The sequence below is a fragment of the Galleria mellonella genome, unplaced genomic scaffold (assembly GCF_026898425.1).
Source record: "Galleria mellonella isolate WM207_F2 unplaced genomic scaffold, CSIRO_AGI_GalMel_v1 utg40, whole genome shotgun sequence".
In the NCBI taxonomy this organism is placed as follows: domain Eukaryota; kingdom Metazoa; phylum Arthropoda; class Insecta; order Lepidoptera; family Pyralidae; genus Galleria; species Galleria mellonella.
In genome coordinates this window covers 598,491-615,477 of record NW_026442094.1, presented here as the reverse complement: position 1 = coordinate 615,477, position 16,987 = coordinate 598,491, and the positions used below count along the sequence as shown (strand labels likewise).

General features: G+C 32.8%; 1 protein-coding gene and 1 long non-coding RNA gene across 3 annotated transcripts in view; one reads left to right on the top strand and one right to left on the bottom strand.

Moving 5' to 3' along the window:
* Window positions 1-1,948: 1,948 nt before the first annotated feature.
* LOC113520349 (uncharacterized) lies at window positions 1,949-9,479 on the bottom strand. Of its 2 annotated transcripts, none has more exons than XM_026905665.3 (6): window positions 9,210-9,479; window positions 6,703-6,781; window positions 5,799-5,885; window positions 4,771-5,019; window positions 3,795-3,936; window positions 1,949-2,569 (listed from the first exon to the last, which is right to left on the bottom strand). In XM_026905665.3, exons 2-6 carry the CDS (start codon window positions 6,772-6,774, stop codon window positions 2,385-2,387), a joined length of 735 nt encoding a protein of 244 aa, XP_026761466.2. In that variant the 5' UTR covers window positions 6,775-6,781; window positions 9,210-9,479; the 3' UTR covers window positions 1,949-2,384. The 2 variants fall into 2 exon arrangements, with proteins under 2 accessions (XP_026761466.2, XP_031770488.2); XM_031914628.2 differs by having other exon boundaries at window positions 9,383-9,426.
* Window positions 9,480-13,474: 3,995 nt separating this feature from the next.
* The window catches only part of LOC128201346 (uncharacterized), a 30,485-nt gene continuing 26,972 nt past the window's right edge, over window positions 13,475-16,987 (top strand). Inside the window, exon 1 of the long non-coding RNA XR_008253201.1 lies at window positions 13,475-14,127. This is a non-coding gene — a long non-coding RNA (uncharacterized LOC128201346). The remainder of the gene's footprint in view (window positions 14,128-16,987) is intronic.

Genomic DNA, 16,987 nt, shown 5'->3' with positions numbered 1-16,987 from the left:
TGTAACTTAAATATTAGTGTATTTTATCTTAATACATCACTCTTAAGTAATTTATTTAATTTTTTTTTACTTCTGAAATACACGCGTAAAAAGTAGTAGGCAAAAATCTAGTATAAAATATTTCCGTGGCATTAATTTACGGTTTTGGAGTTTAATTTATCATGCAGTTAATCGAACTTCCGCCTGAAATAAAAATTGTTTCACATAAAAATCTATTAGGATACTTGATACGACACGACGAACTTATATATATTCTTTATTGCACTAAAACATACAGTAACAACAATAATTTGATAACAATGTTAGCAAAGGCGAACTTATTTCTAAAAGAGATTTCTTGCAGTCAATCTAACACAGTGGCATAGGACATAGTAGTGCAAAATAGAATTTGAAATATTTACATAAAATAATGAATACATTACATAAATAATATGAACATTATAATAGAAGGTAAGATAGAAGGAAGGATGGGAAGTGGGAGATCAAGACATAGTTACATCAGGCAGATCAAGGGAAAAGTTGGTGTCGTGTCGTATCAAGTGGTGAAAAGACTCGCAGAGAATCGTAGTGAGTGGCAAGAGCTTCACCGACAAGAGCGCAGCTCTTAAATAGGATAGATAGATAGATAGATAAAATCTGAATGGATGACAGTCTCCACCAGATGGAGACTTTGTAGTCATGTAAGTAAATACTTCTTTGTGTATTTTTACTATCAAGTAGTCATGCAAATTTGATGAGAGATATGGAGAGACTGCCTTCCTTCACATTTGTGTACATACCTACATCTACAAGTATTTCTTTATTTAAATTATTATTATAAAAACTTTTGAAATGTAAAGTGGTTTTTATGTTACTATAAAAAAATACTCCATTGTTGTATTTCACCAAACAGAATTATAATATTTTTTTATCAGCTCTGTTTAATTATGTTATGTTATGTTGGAACTAAATCCTATTATTTCTTTTTGTTGTTTTCCACTAACAGAACCGGGTATAGGATTTTTTTAGATGAAGTAAAACTAAGTCGTAGAATTTCAGGTACAATTCAGGTGCATAATTGTATAATCCTCAGGAATGTGAATGCATAAAGTCTGTGAATGCATCATGAGTGAATTCTCTGATAATAAGTACCAGTTACGAGTAGGTACATATCATATTCCATTTTGTTTTTCAATAAATGAAGTTGGAATGTGCATCAATTTTTACGCTAACGATATACAACTGAAACTAGTGATGAATGGAACTATTAGGATGAAGTCAATTGATTCATTCGCGACGGTTTCCAGGGGGAACTGCGCGGAGGTGGATCTGATAGCGTATTGTTTTTATCTCTATTATTAACAATCTTTTCCTCTTACCATTTTTTTTTTGTTTTTTTTTTCCAATCCAAGGGCTTCTAATATATTTACATACTAGTGATCCGACCCGGCTTCGCATGAGTAGATAGAATTTTCGAAAATTAATACTTGCAATACCGTCGGTGTTGTGGGCGATCACGGGCGGCGGTAGTCACTTACCATCAGGCGAGCCGTATGCTCGTTTGCCCCCTGTGTTGTAAAAAAAAAACAAAATATTTCAAGGTTTCAACAGATCGGTTGTTTTATAGAATTTTATACATGATTCTTTAGATTGGTATACCTTTTTTTTATTTATGGATCAATTGAAATCAAATAAACACTAAATGTTAAGTGGAGCAAACCAGAATGCATTAGTGAAAACCGCATTCAAATCGTTTAAGCCGTTTCTGAGATTAACGTGCACAAACAAACAGACAGAAATTCTAATAATACCTGTTTTGGGTTCTATTACGTTCATAAAGCCTTTATATATAGTTAATTCGTTTATATTTAGCTTCTGTGGTTTCCTCGTCGATATACTGTATCTATTTAAGGATATTTTAATTAGAATACTATAGTTCAATTATGGGTCAAGTTAAATGAAAAAAATGTTGGGTATGTATTTCATAATTTTATTTACTCATTCTTTATTTTTTGCTTATTATAAAAAATCATACAAAAAAAAATACACAAAGAATACACAAACAAAAACTAAAATGTATTTAATTACATATAAAGATACTATTTCATTTTATTTCATTTCATTGCATTTCATTTTATTTAATTTTATTTCATTTAATAGTACTTATTAAATGATACAAATTAAATTAAAATACCTGCTTTAAACAAATAACTTATATAATAGAATTATTTATATAAAACTTTTATTATATTTTTTTTTTTTATTTCACAACCGATATATGGTAATAGAACTCTAATAGACACCATACAAGTAGATATCTATTTGCTTGTTTAATATATACTCCTCGCTGATTTAATTATATATGATTTGATATTTGTACTAGTACAAAATTTTAATCTGATTGTTCAATTAATGTAAATAGCAGAACATTTATTTGCACATTTTTCGGCGTCTGTGGCGCCCTCTTCCTTCAGAATTTTATATGGTTGCTTCAGGCAATCATTATTTGTGGTAGGCAATAACTTACGAGTCACATTCCTTATCTGTCGTGTATATAAGAAAATGATAATAATGCAGAGAGCTGAAATAACTGAAACAATTATAATAATCATTATCATAGATACTTGAAAATCAATGTAATAAATACTTAACTTAGAGGAGATTTTTTTTTTATACAACTTTAAATGGCAAACAAGCTGACGGCCCGCCTGATGGAAAGTGGTAACCGTCGCCTATAGACATGAGCAGTACCATAGACATAATAGAGTATACTGTTTCGCCCATGATACATCCCATGCGTTGCCATTCCTGAGGACTCAGGTGTTATTCCTCTGTACCCTGTAAATATATCCATGCCATATCCCACTCTTCCTTCGAACCGAACCACAGCCATACAAACACAACTGCTTCACGGTTGAAACACGGATGGGACAGAGGTACCCAAGCAAACGACTTTTGTACAAAGTCTCCCTCTGGTGGTATTACTAGCAATATCTATATATTGTAGTTAGAATATCTATGTATTGACCCAATAATGGATATATTAAATATTGATTATCCAATATATTGTTATAAAAGAACCGATGGAAATTAATAGTTATCCGACCGCTACGAACAATATCTAAATGGTTGGTAACCTTCTTCTACTGGGGGGAAGGGGCTGTTACTAATAAGTAGGTTAGCCCCCATTGCTTGATAGCACAATATATCCTAACAGGTCGACCTCCACGCGGTTCCCTCTAGAAACTATCGATGATGATGAAACAGGTAAGTTGGTCCATCGTGACGAATTCATTAATTAATCTATCACGATGGTTTTCAGGGGGGACCACGGGGAGGTCGACCTGCTTGGGTATATTGCTAGCATTAGGGTTTCTTAGTTTCCATTAATAACAATCTCCCAACAACAATGGTTAGATCGATACTAATAGTACTCAAGCCTATCATACTGTTAAGACTTTTTCCTTTTATACCCCATAAAGGTGGCGAGGGCTGTCAAAAATTTATTCTCATATATTTTTTTTAATTTTATTTATAATATATGACATATTATATGTACGACTGAGCGAAAGAGAGCCTACATTCTCATTGCGATATTTGTTGCTTGCAAGCCCTGATTTAGCACATAGAATACGACCCTTTAAAGCACTAAGAGTGTTATTTAATAATAACATTTAACTCCTGTGAATTTAATAATTTAAATTCGCAGGAGTGACAATTCTACCCGGATTTTCATTCTTATGCCATTCATCACCATCATCATCATCATATCAGCCGTTACAGACTGTCAATTACATTAGCGAAATTTTACTTACTAATATCCATATATTTGATCAACCAGTACGAATCTAGATTACGGATAAGTTTGAAGTCAGGTTGTGTCTTGAAATATATAGCTTGCAGTGCCAATTTTAGGATACAAATTACCAAAAACATACGCATAGGCGCGGGATCTTTCTGCGAAAAAAAAATAAAAAAAAATTATAATGAAATAAAACAAAGTACACTGTAGTAGCAAGAGAGCCACCTACAAGAACGCAGCTCTTAAATAGGATAGATAGACACTAGGATTTTGGGACAGGCATTAATAAGAGCAGTTACCTTAACTAACTATTATAGTTATGGATTAGGTAATAAATATTAATGGAAAGTGGTAACCATCGTCTATAGACATGAGTAGCACCATGAACATAACAGAGTATACTGTTTCGCCCATGATGCCTTGCCATTCCTGAGGACTCAGGTGTTATTCCTCTGTACCCAGTAAATTCACGCCATATCCCACTCTTCAAACCGGAACACAGCCATGCAAACACAACTGCTTTACAGTTGAAACATTGTCCAATGGAATCCAATGTATAGATATAAGAGAGGCACCAATATTTCCCATGATAAATACTGGAAAATTCGCTCCGTAACCCTTAGAAAACTATTAGTTATTTCAAAGATATATTGTCACACTATTTTATGACTTCGCAATAAATATACCAACAGTTAACAAGGAATGGGACAATTTATATATTTTTTATTGACTATAGGTAACAGTTACAATTTTTCATCAGGCGGGCCGTCAGCTTGTGTGCCAAGTTGCATAATATTTTTTAATTTTTTCACAGAAACTCTAATACTCGTAATGAAACAGTTTTGAGCACCTGAATAGTAAAAATGAGGCGCAAATTAGAATTTCTTCAAGCAATTTAATTTAACAAAGATGGAAAATTAATTGTTTCCATTACTATGTTCATTAGTGCTATCTTATTATATATAATTAAAGTAATTTTAATTTCATACCTTGTGTAGAGCGATGACGTACTCCTTAACGAATTTAAACCATATTATGTTAATGACAAAATTCAATATGTCCACCAGGTATATATGCATTATGCCAGGGTAGCATTTGGGCTCATCTATAATTGGTGAATATCCATCGTATAAATTGTATCGGTTCCGTAGAGTTAGTGGGAATGGATAGAAGCCATGCGTCCCAATATTTAATACAAGTAGAATTAGTTCCATCCATGGCCAGTTTATTTTGCTTAACTGGAATTAAAGTTTTTTTTTAATGGATGATAATGAAATGGTACGTGGAAAAAACGTACACATTTGCCCATAAAACGGAATGAATCCCATTAATGCATGGGATACTCATGTAGTATCCCATGCATTCATGGATATTTATTCTTATATATATAGTATAGTACTCTACATATGTGTGAATGTACACGCAACAATAATGATTCACTGTTTCTTACATTGTTTAAATGAACTGGATTTTATTAATTTTATTATCACAATAACAATTGTAATTAAAATGAATAAGCAGTTATATTTAGCTCGTTAATTAGTTGTTTATAGTTAACTCAAGAATGTACTTTTAGGTATGTTCTCCACAGCTGAACAAAAGCCTATTCCTAAGGGATAACTCCATCTATAAGGAAGGCTATCTACACCGTCTTTGCCTATACGGGGCCGCCACTCAAGAACCTTTCTTTTCCATCGATTGACGTGTATCTTTAATTAACTATAGCTTTCTTTCAATAATTTGAACGATTTATTGTTTTATACAAGTATCTATTTTATTTTTTGCTTAGTAGCTTTTACCTGCGATTTCGTCTGCATGTTTACTGAATAAAAAGTAGACTATGCCCTTTTTCATACCATATAGATATATACCAAATTTCATAGTGATCAGTTAAGCTGTTAAGACGCCAAGAGGTAATAAACAAGCTTACTCTCCCATTTATAATATTAGTAAAGTTGTTCTGCTGTTTCTTACGTTATATAATGCAATTAAAAGTGAACTAAAACTATATACTCACAGAGTTTTCACTAACGTCACATTGGAATCCATTAGTTATTATGAACACCACAGTGACTTGAACGAACACATCGATGATACTCACAAACTGTAAGAAAAATAAATTTCAAATCTTTTAATTAATATAATAAAAATTAAACTAGAAGACTTCTGTATATGAGAAATATTTAAGAAAAAGTAATATAAGGTATCTATATTAAAAAGACGTATAGAATAAGTTTGCCAGTTCGTATGTTTTTTTTTTAATAAGTGAAAATGGATTGGTAACCCCGCCCGCGCTATCGGTATACACCGACGAGGCACCAGTGGAAGATGTATTAAATGAAGTCTATTAAAGTACACAATACCTACATCAAATATAGTGATAATAATTTAATTTTGGCCGTAGGTATGGAATGTTAAAACTGACTATGATAAAATTTATTTCCGTTACATAAATTTTTACTATCAACATTAATAAATATTATATATCAAAACAAACTTTTGCTTCTGATTTCATCTTTATAAATCCACTTTTAAAAGTCCATTTTTTAGAAGTAAATGACTATAAATTCTAGATGGCGTATTAAGATAAAACATACATCTGACTATAAGTTTCATTGTATGTTTTTTATTACAATATACATATATAAAAAATGTATTATATTATTATTCCCTCATTTGTAAAAGCGTTAAACCTCCAAAAATCTTATTTAGCTATTGAAATTTTTGTCCTTTTCTTTTACCCTAATTTCTCAATTTTAAAGACAGTGACAAAACACTCCATTAGTTAAAATAGATCTGTAGGGCGTTTTAATTTATACGATTAAGAGTGTTAGTATTTAACATATTATATAATTTTATAAAAATTTTAAAATTATTAAAATTTTTCGTATGTACAGTTACACACACATATCACATCTTACCAAATTAATGTATCCAATAATAAAACATGGGATACGGAGGTTCAAATTGAAATATCTCGTTGAGGTATTCATAATATATCTGAAACAGATAAAATAAAGGCAAATTAAGAATTGTGGGAACTAGGAACACAATTGTAAATACGACTGTACATAATGTATAAATTTCTAATGAATAACATTTGTCAAATCCGGTATAACCCAATAATCTATACAATATTTATGAAATTGATAAAATACCTAAAAAATTTAGGTTTTGCACAATTATTCATTAAGCTGTCACTAAAAATTTGGATTTTGATGATAAAAATGTATTTGAAAAACTACGCAAGTAAATTATGAAGTAGGTGGAAAGTTTTTAGTGATAGATTTATATACAACATATTTTATAATTAAAAAAAAAAGAAGAACGATATTAAATATGAATGTGGGTCGCTATAAGCTTAGATGAAGACCTAAAAAGACATGGATGGACTGTGTGAAAGATGATATGGCCATAATGGGAGTGAATACAAAAGGTTTTTTTTTTTATTTGCGGTATAAAATGTATATATTATTATATTTCATATAATCCTTTGTTGAATAATCTATATTTTATATCCGGAGTTTGTATAGAACGGAAATGATAAAAACTACGCACATATATAACACATATTTATACCACGGAATATATAAGTATGTACCTAAATGTTTGTTATTTTTTAAAAATAGTTGCAGATAAAATTGCAAAATAAATTGTAACAGAGTGGTCGCTATATTGAGTGGTTTTTATGTAGATAATGGATCATCGATGAGGCCCTCCTTCGCGATTGAGCTCTTCGCAATGCGTCTCCATCTACTTCTGCTCACAGCCGAACGAGATTATTGCACAATTGACTGCTGTGTGGCCGTTTTGATGAGGCCAGTCCATCGCATTGGTGATCTACCCCGAGAACGCGTGCCTTATACCGACCCTTGGACAATTAGACGCTCCATACAATTTTCATTCCAGATGATATGGCCGAAGTACTTGAGAATTCGTATTTGAACAGTCGAAGATGATCTCTTTCTGATTTTCAGTCCGTTGAGAATAGAAACATAAGTTCGGAGAGCAGTCCAAGGTCCATTTGCAGCAGTCGTCGCCAGCACCACATCTCTAGAGCACAAATTTCGGCGTTCTTGTTGTCTGATCGTTTAAGTTTTTGCACCATACAGGAAACTTGGAAAATCAAACACCTCATTTTATGTATTTTGGTGTTCTTTGATGTTACGGTTCTTCCAGACTTTATGCACTTTACTCACAGCTGTTTTTGTGGTAGCACATCTTCTTATTTTGTCCTCACACTCTCCAGTATATATTCCACGATAATATCTCTTAAATATATAAGATCTCTAAAAAACTCAATTATATCAGATCGATATAAGAGTTAAAACAGTTTGATTGTGAATAAATTTTTATAATTTCTCTTAATTAAATAATTATTAGTTTATACCCGTGAGTTCGTTCGCGTAACTGAAATATGTTCATTGACCAGCTTTAAAAATAACCTACATATGTCATTCTCATTCCAATATAGTACATAAATACCAAACTTTATAGTAATTGGTAATTATAAATTAACAAATAAATGTTAAATAAATAATAAGTGTTAAATAAATAAATAAATAAATAAATAAATAAATAAATAAACAAACTCACATTGACATTTATAATAATGTATAATATATTATACATTATTGATATATTGGGTATTAAAGGAAAATATCAAGGAAAATACACGACAAAAATTAATATAATTACACGCCTTTGTCTCTTAACCTCTCTATTAACATGTTACTATTTATTATTTTTTCTATATGCAATAAATAACTCATGCTAAAATAAAAGGAAGGTAAGGAAATTAATTAAGACAGTGTTATAATGCCTCTGTACCCTGTAATTTCACTGCCATATCTCATCAAACTTAATATACAGTAATGCAATCATAGTTGCTTCGCTGCAGAAATACGAGTGGGACAGAGGTTACGGGTACCTTTGGCAGATGACTTTATACAATCTCCCTCTGGTAAATAAAATTATAATTACCATTAATAGATAGATTGATAGATAGATACTCTTTATTGTTTCCTCCAAAAGATTACAGTAGTACCTAAACTTATTTCTAGATAAAAACAATTATAAGAAATGATCACAGTGAAAAAACAATGGGTGGCCTTATCACTAAAAACGATTTGTCTAATACCAACTCGTATAATACCTTCCTTTTTGTGTCGACGTATTCGGGTAAATACAATAAAATATACCAAAAAATAATAATAGTAAAACAGAGTAAAAAAGTCAAGCGTAGAGAAGGGCATATTTGGGTAAAAATAAGAAATGACATCTGGCAATCCTGCTTTGGAACACTTGCAGTGGTAAAAACAAAATTTATTTAAGTTTCTGACCAAGGAATGTCCTAGCCTCTAAGATATTTTTTTAGAAGTACATTAGAAGTTCGTTAATGAAAATGGTCATGAGTCACTTCAAATACCTTTAACATTAAAGAGTAGTTTAGTGTAGTTAATTTACGATTACACGGGTGATGCACTATATAGTATGGGCTGTTGTGTGATTCACATCAATTCAAATGGCCTCTCCAAAACAATCCACATAACAAATAAGCCTATACACTACTTATCTTACACTTCACTATCGATATTTTACCTAACGCAATTATAAAAGGCTTAAAATAAACTTCACAATAATATATATATTTGTGTACTTTTCCTAAGCGCACGAGTGCGAGACTGTAAAATGTTAGTCAACGCGTAGTGATGTGTAGCTATTTTAATCACTAGCTAAATAACGAGTATTGAATATATAGTCAAGGATAGGTTATCCGTTGTAAATAACTAACCACAGCTCGTCATTTGGTATTTTTCATCCTCGAAAAATACAGCAGAATTATTTAGTTATTATAATAACGGATAGATAAATTGTGGTAATATTTATTGTGAACTAGCACACCCGACAGACATTATTATGTCAGAAGATTTGACATAAACAATTGTTTGAAGTGTTTGAATTAATAGCTAGGACAGTTTGTACAAAAATTAAAAGGGATCGTTTCCAATTTCGACTTGATAGTGTATATTTTTAGTGATAAGCTTTTTAGGCCTAATTCTCAATCTTTTTTCCCTCGGTGAACATGGCCAGTTGGTCCATCGTAATAAATTTTCGAGGAATTAACTACGATCGGTTTCATGGGTGAGCACATGGAGGTCAACCTGGTATTGCTAGCAATAAGCTCCTTAGTCCTCATTAACAATTTCTCCCCAAGCCTTTATGTGGTAGTCAGAGACATTTATCAATTTGTCGCCGTTATGGCGAACATGCTAGTTAACTTGCCTGAAAGCAACAGGTTTTCAACAGAGTACAGGTGAACTTGAGAACATCAGTAGTAGCGTATTAATAAAGAATTATTCTTATTCTTCTCATGAAAATACACGATTATACAAATAAATTATTAAGATATCAATATTATTTTTTAATTAAAATAAAAAATAGACACATAAATTGTAATGGTGTTAGTAAGTATGCATATACTATATAGCTGTTTAGTAATACATATACAAAAATGAAATTATGTATAATGTTCAGATTTTTTAAATAAAGGGAAAACCCCATCCGATTAATTTACCACAGGCCTCAGATAGTATAGTTACGGATGGTACATCGGTTAATAGTAGCAGCTATTTATAATTATGTTATTATAATAATATTAATCATCTATTGTCGTCAGTTTGTTAACCGTTAACGCGTCATCGTGAACGCGACGAGCCAAGTAATTAAAAACAGTTAGTTCATGTAACGTTCACCTCTACTCTGTGATAAACAGCCGTCATTGGTCATGTGTGTGTCCAACGCTCCATTTTGTCAGACGCATAAAGTTCAAACATAAAATTAAAATGATATAACTTAGACGTTAGTGATAAAATATTCTATTCTCTAATAAAAATAACAAATATTTTGGTAATGGATTAAAAAGAGATAGATAGTACGATGTGGCTACAGCGTAATAAGGATGGATATCACAGCGTTATACTAGCACTATCTCATTTTATTTTATACTGTAATTCCATATAATCTGTCTCACTTACACAAAAACACATTCGGCATCGTAATCATAATCGGAATTCAGATAGTGTGCGCGTACGCTCATGTTGCGCTAGTTTTGAGTAATTAATATATTATGTTTCAATAGATCTTAATAAAAATGTAACCAAATAATAATCGATCCAACTGTAATACAATCTGCTGGTGTAATAGTAACCTATTTCTTTAGGTTATGTGTTGTAAAAAACAAGGCTATAAAATAACGCGTATTTACGAAACTTTTAAAAATAAAGTACATAATTTAAATTTTATTTTTAAATAGAATTCGTTTACGTATAATTGTTAGGATTTTGGTGTCCCTTTATAGTGTGACTTTGCTTGTCCGTCCGTTCAACTCTCACTGCGCTATATTTCAGCAATTGATTTAGATTTTATTGTATTTATCTATTACAAACAATTAGCGTTTTCTTTTTTATTAGTTACACTTCTAAAGCCAAATAGCTAGCGTCTTTTTTCTTTCCTCCTTTACCCAAAGGTTGTTTGGAAGAGATTGCTTTAGCTATGAGTTTGCCTTTCGTAAGTGTATTTATCTTTGTTTTATTCTTTAACTGGTGCAATAAAGAGTAAATAATTAAACCAAATATGTATACATCAAAAAAGAAAATCAAATCATTTCATTTTATAATATTAGTTGAAATTAAATGACTACACGCTATAGACATGGCATCGCTACAACTCTCAACTCGTCACCACGGTTGGCTGAAACGTCTCTTCATTCCCACCTATCATCCCTCACTGGTGGCCCACCAGCGTATACCGTTAGCGCAGGTGGAGTTACCATGCCATTATTATCCATTTAAAAAAATATAAGTATTAAATTTAGTATATTGATACTGTATACGATGTAGAAGGTATGTCATTCTCCTTTTTATTATACCAATCAGTAAATATATCTCGGTCCTGCGGTAGAAGTCGCGGTAAAAATCATAAATCGCTACTATGTCCGCTAACGCGTATGTAACGAAACCTCGGCCTTTATGATCATTTGCATACTTATATGTTTTGTGTTATTATTCTTGGAAATATTGCACAGATGTTTTCATGCGTACCGACAGGAGAGCCCCTATAATGCATCGTTTATATTACATTACGTAGTCGATAGGGAAGTTTTTAAACTTCATACATTTTAATGCGGCAATGTATAAGAAAACATTTCCAAACACACCGATCTCGTAATTGTATGTACCTCTAACAGTTTAAAAGTCGATATTTTGTTCCAACAGAATTTAAAATAAACTTGTTTTGTTTTTATTCAGGATTTGAGTACGCTTACTGAACGTTAGGTATGTGTAAATTTGTTTTTATTCAAAGACTAAGGTGCACCTCTGTACTATGTAAATCACTGCCCTTCAAACCGAAACGCAGTTATGCAGACACAACTGCTTCAAGGTAGAAATACTTACACTATAGTTATAGACAACAGTAAATAGGTTTTGCTCGTGGTTGTATGCTGAATAAACGTCACAATACTAATACGGGCAAAGTCGCGGGATACAGCTTATAATCAGGTCGACCTCCACACGATGAGGGGTAAGGGATTGCTAGCAATATGCTCTATTAGGTCGACCTCCACATGGTTCCTCCTGGAAACCATCGTGAACAATTCTTGTTGAATTCGTCACGATGGACTAATTGACCTGCTTCATCCTTATCTATCATCCTTCACTGGTGCCCCACCGGTGTATACCGATAGCGCGGGTGGGGTTACCATTCCATTATCACTCATTAAAAAGACCTCTACACGATCTCTCTAAGAAACACGTAGAATTCTATTTAAATTTCACGAGTTTGTTACAATGGGCCGACAAACTTGTTTTGATTGGGGGTAAAGGATTGTTAGTAATGCGGGTTACCAGTCACATGTTTTTTTTTAATGGGTGATAATGGAATGGGAACTTCGTCTGCGCTATCGGTATACGTTGGCGAGGTACCAATGATGGACGATACGTGAGGATGAAAGCAGGTCAGTTAGCCCATCGTGACAAAATTCACAAAATTACACGTGGTTACACGATGGTTTCCAGGGGAAATCGCGTGGAGGTCTACCTGATAGGGTATATTGCTAGTGACGGTGATGTTATATTCTGTTTCCTAACAATCCCTTCTCCCCCCCAGCCACCTGTTAGCAATATGTTTCGCCAGACAGAGGTTTCGAGGGAGGACCTCCCCCGAAACTGTCGTGCTGAATTCCAGGTATATTCATCATGATGGGCTAATTGATCAGCCTTTTCATTTTCATCTACCATCCCTCACTGGTGCCACGCCAGCTAACCTTTAGCGCAGGAGGGGTTTTTAATCAATGACAACGTCAAGCCGTTATCATCCAATAAAAAAACATACTGTCATTCTCACAAAATATCTAGCGTTCTAGTGCTCAAATAGCGCAGTTTGGTCACCAATCTGTTATGTATTTATTTAAGGCAAACATACAGCTTAAAAAAATAATTTAACCTTTAAACTTAATCTTGCTGGTTACTCGTGTTTGTTTATATATGAATTTATTATATGTATATATTTATTTATTTAATATATTATATGTATGGTTATATTAGTGTAATTATATGTTTATAATATATAAATATATCAAGTATTGCTTTATTTTTCCTCTATTCAATGCGCCGCCTATTTATTTCTAGGTTTGTCCAATGGTTGACTGGCAGAGAACACCGTCCGCTGTTAAGTCCGCCAAATGTACATAGAATTTTACTGAGCATTAAAGTTTAAATAAATAAATAATAATAATTAAGATAAATACACAATTAAATAATACAACAGCCAATAAGGTTTACACTGATGAAGGAAATACAAAAAGAAAAGAAATATTATTGAAAATTAAAGCATTAAAGCAAATTAATTAATCTTTTTGACAGATAAAATATACGTACCAATGTTACAATTAAATAAACACATATGGCAATACTGTGATTTATCAGACAGATTAAAAAAAATCGCGTTCTAAGAAATGTCCACCGTTTATCATAAATAATATTTCTTTGTAAGCTATTTATAAAACTACCGAACAAACATTTTCTTTCATTAAGTAGTTAACCGAATCGATATCTTGCCAGGTGCGCTCCGTATTGCATTTCTTATACATATATACCTATGGAGATACGGTTAGCCGATGAATATTATATAGCAGGCCAAACGGCCGGTGTTGCTGATTGTAATTTACATTGCAAAATTGTAATTTACATTGCTTTTATGGTAATCTAACGTTTAAAAGCGATCTTGTGAATTTTTTATTCTTATTTACTTCATTGTTTATTTTTTGACTCTACAGCTGAATCTATGTATGTATCGTATTCATAACTAAAATTCTACCCAAGTTACAATTGGTTAAGACACAGCTATTGTGTTTTAATGATAACCCTGCCTGCGCTAACGGTGTACGCTGGCGGGGTACCGGCGGGTGAGAGATGGTAGGTGAGAATAAAAAGGTCTATTCCTATCCCATCGTGATGAATATACCTAGAATTCAGCACGGGAATTCTTGGAATTCCAGAGGGACCACTTGGAGATTGACCTGACAGGGAATGGAACTGATAGTCCGCATTACTAACAATCCCTATACTGAAGTCTCTTGAAAAAACCTCGATAAGGAGCTCTTAATCCTATTAATAATATAAATACGAAAGTTTGTAAAGATGGATGGATGTAAGGATAAATGGACTGATGAATGTTTGTTACTCTTTAACGCAAAAATTACTCAACGGATTTGAATGGAATTTGCTACACATGTAGGTTTTAACTTTACAGATAGGATATATTGATTCATATGGATAAAGCCGCGGGATGTATATAGAACTAGTAATAATATCTTATTTTATCTTATATTCGCATATGGGGTCAGCTAAGCTGTTGCACGTAGACCCATCGGGACCTTTTGTGCTTCCCCCTGCCTTATACCATCATTTCATATATCCTTTGTGTTACCTTAACGATATCCCGCGGTTTAAGATATCTGTAGTCCTCTGGTTTTGGATAAGCTATTCCCAGGAGCCTCATGCGCATTAAAAGTAATAATATAAATACCATTGGACATATTTACATACAGCGCTTAGTTCCAATCTATTGAAAGTAGTCAAAATTATTTTTCGATACAATTGAATGACTAAAAAGTCCATCATAAGGATTTAATCCTTATGATGGACTTTTTATACCTGAAACTACCTAACATTTTAAATGTTAGGTAGTTTCAGGTACTACAAACAAAGTCAATCTGGTCAAACAAATCTAATCTGGTGATAAAAGATAAGACAAATATATGATAAAATAATAAAGGTAAAAATAAAAAAAAAAAACTTTGAATAAAGTAAATAATTCAAATAATGACAGTGATGTAATTAGATTATCCATATGCCATTTCTTGATTTCATTCATGATTATAATCATCATCATATCAGCCTTTAAGTGTTTACTGCTGAACGCAGTTAGGCTTTTGGTAAAGTATTAAGAGGGACGCTACTATCCATCCCTCAACCATTAAGTTGATTTAAGATTACAATAATCTATGATAATAATAATAAATTTTGTATTAGACTTCAAAAAACAAAAATCGAAATTGACAACCCTAGTCGTGTAGATATGAGTCGAGCTGAGTTGAGCGAAATATTTCTTCTGTAAATCCTGTCCTCTGAATACAATTACGACATTTTAACGCAGTTGTACGAACTCAGAAATATTATAGGGCGAAATGTTTTTTTTAGTAAGTAGCTTTTGCCCATTATTTCTTAGGCGTATATTTCTGAAGTACGAAAATGAATAAAAGATACCACTTTTAAATGGCATATTAAATAAAACATACACCAGTTTTCTAATTTGAAATGAACCGTGAAAAATGTAACAGTAAATGTTACTCTATAAATATAAATAAAAAAATATGGGCAAATTCAGAATCTGACCTAAATAATTTACATAGAGTTATCAACATTTTGACCAAGAATCTATTTCTAAAACATTGTCTAAATAAGTAATCTATGCCCAATTAATTTGGCGAGATTCAATTACAATTGGCCTGGATTTGTTTTAAATTGAATTTCTAGACATTTTAGATGGCGCCGCTGGAAAAATGCCAGCTAAGTAGATTATCTGGTCACTGAGCACCAATCTTTCTCAAGGGTGTCGGATAATGCAATTTCTACTAGACAAATTTTCTAATGTGGTTTCGTGTGTTGCATCTCAAATGTCCATGAGACGTATAGACTATAAGAGGTAAATTTTTTACAGGTTTGAAAATAAAGTAACTATATAAATAAACTTTAATATAGTGTAAGTGTGACTATATATAGTTATATTTTAAAATGTTGTACAAAATTTGTAAGTTTGTAAAATAAACCTGTGGCTCACTACACATTTTGGGAGACTGTAAGTGTATTTTCAAATAAATAAAGAAATATAAATAAACTTCGCCGTGTGGTCCTAGCATAGAATTGGCCACCTCTTCCTTTCCCGAGGATGTTGTAAAAGGCAACTAAGGGAATTTAATAGTCAAAGGAGGGACAACAGCATTCCTCTTAAAACATCACCAAAGCCTAACTCTGGGAGCCAACCCGCCTGCCAAGCGTGGCAACTATTAGCAACCTCCCTTCTCCCACCTTATAGGGGAGGCCTATGTTCAGCAGTGGACAGTTAACGGCGAATGGGATTGGGACTACAGTAGTACCAAACTGACCCTGTACAAACGTGAATTTTTAAAATTGGTTGGGAGTGTACCCATTACAAATAAGTGAACAAACAAATCCTTCCTCTTTATAATGTATAAGTATGGGGGGGAAAGGGATTGTTAGTAATGGAGACAGAATCCCATTGCTAGCAATATACCCAACCAGGTCGACCTCCTCGCGGTTCTCCCTGGAAACTATCATGGTTAATTCCTGATGAATTCATCATGATGGGCTAACTGGCCTGTTTTCATTCTCATCTATCACCCTTCACTGGTGCTCCGCCAGCGTATCCCGTTAGCGCAGGCGGGGTTACCATACCATGATGTTGCCTACCTAGATCCCACACAGGAGCTTGTTGATAAACTTGAGCGACTGCAAAATCAATGTATTAGATACATCTATAACCTTCGAAAGTATGACCACATATCTAGTTATCGCAGTCAACTCAAATGGCTTCCTATCAGGCTACGGAGAAATGTCCACATTC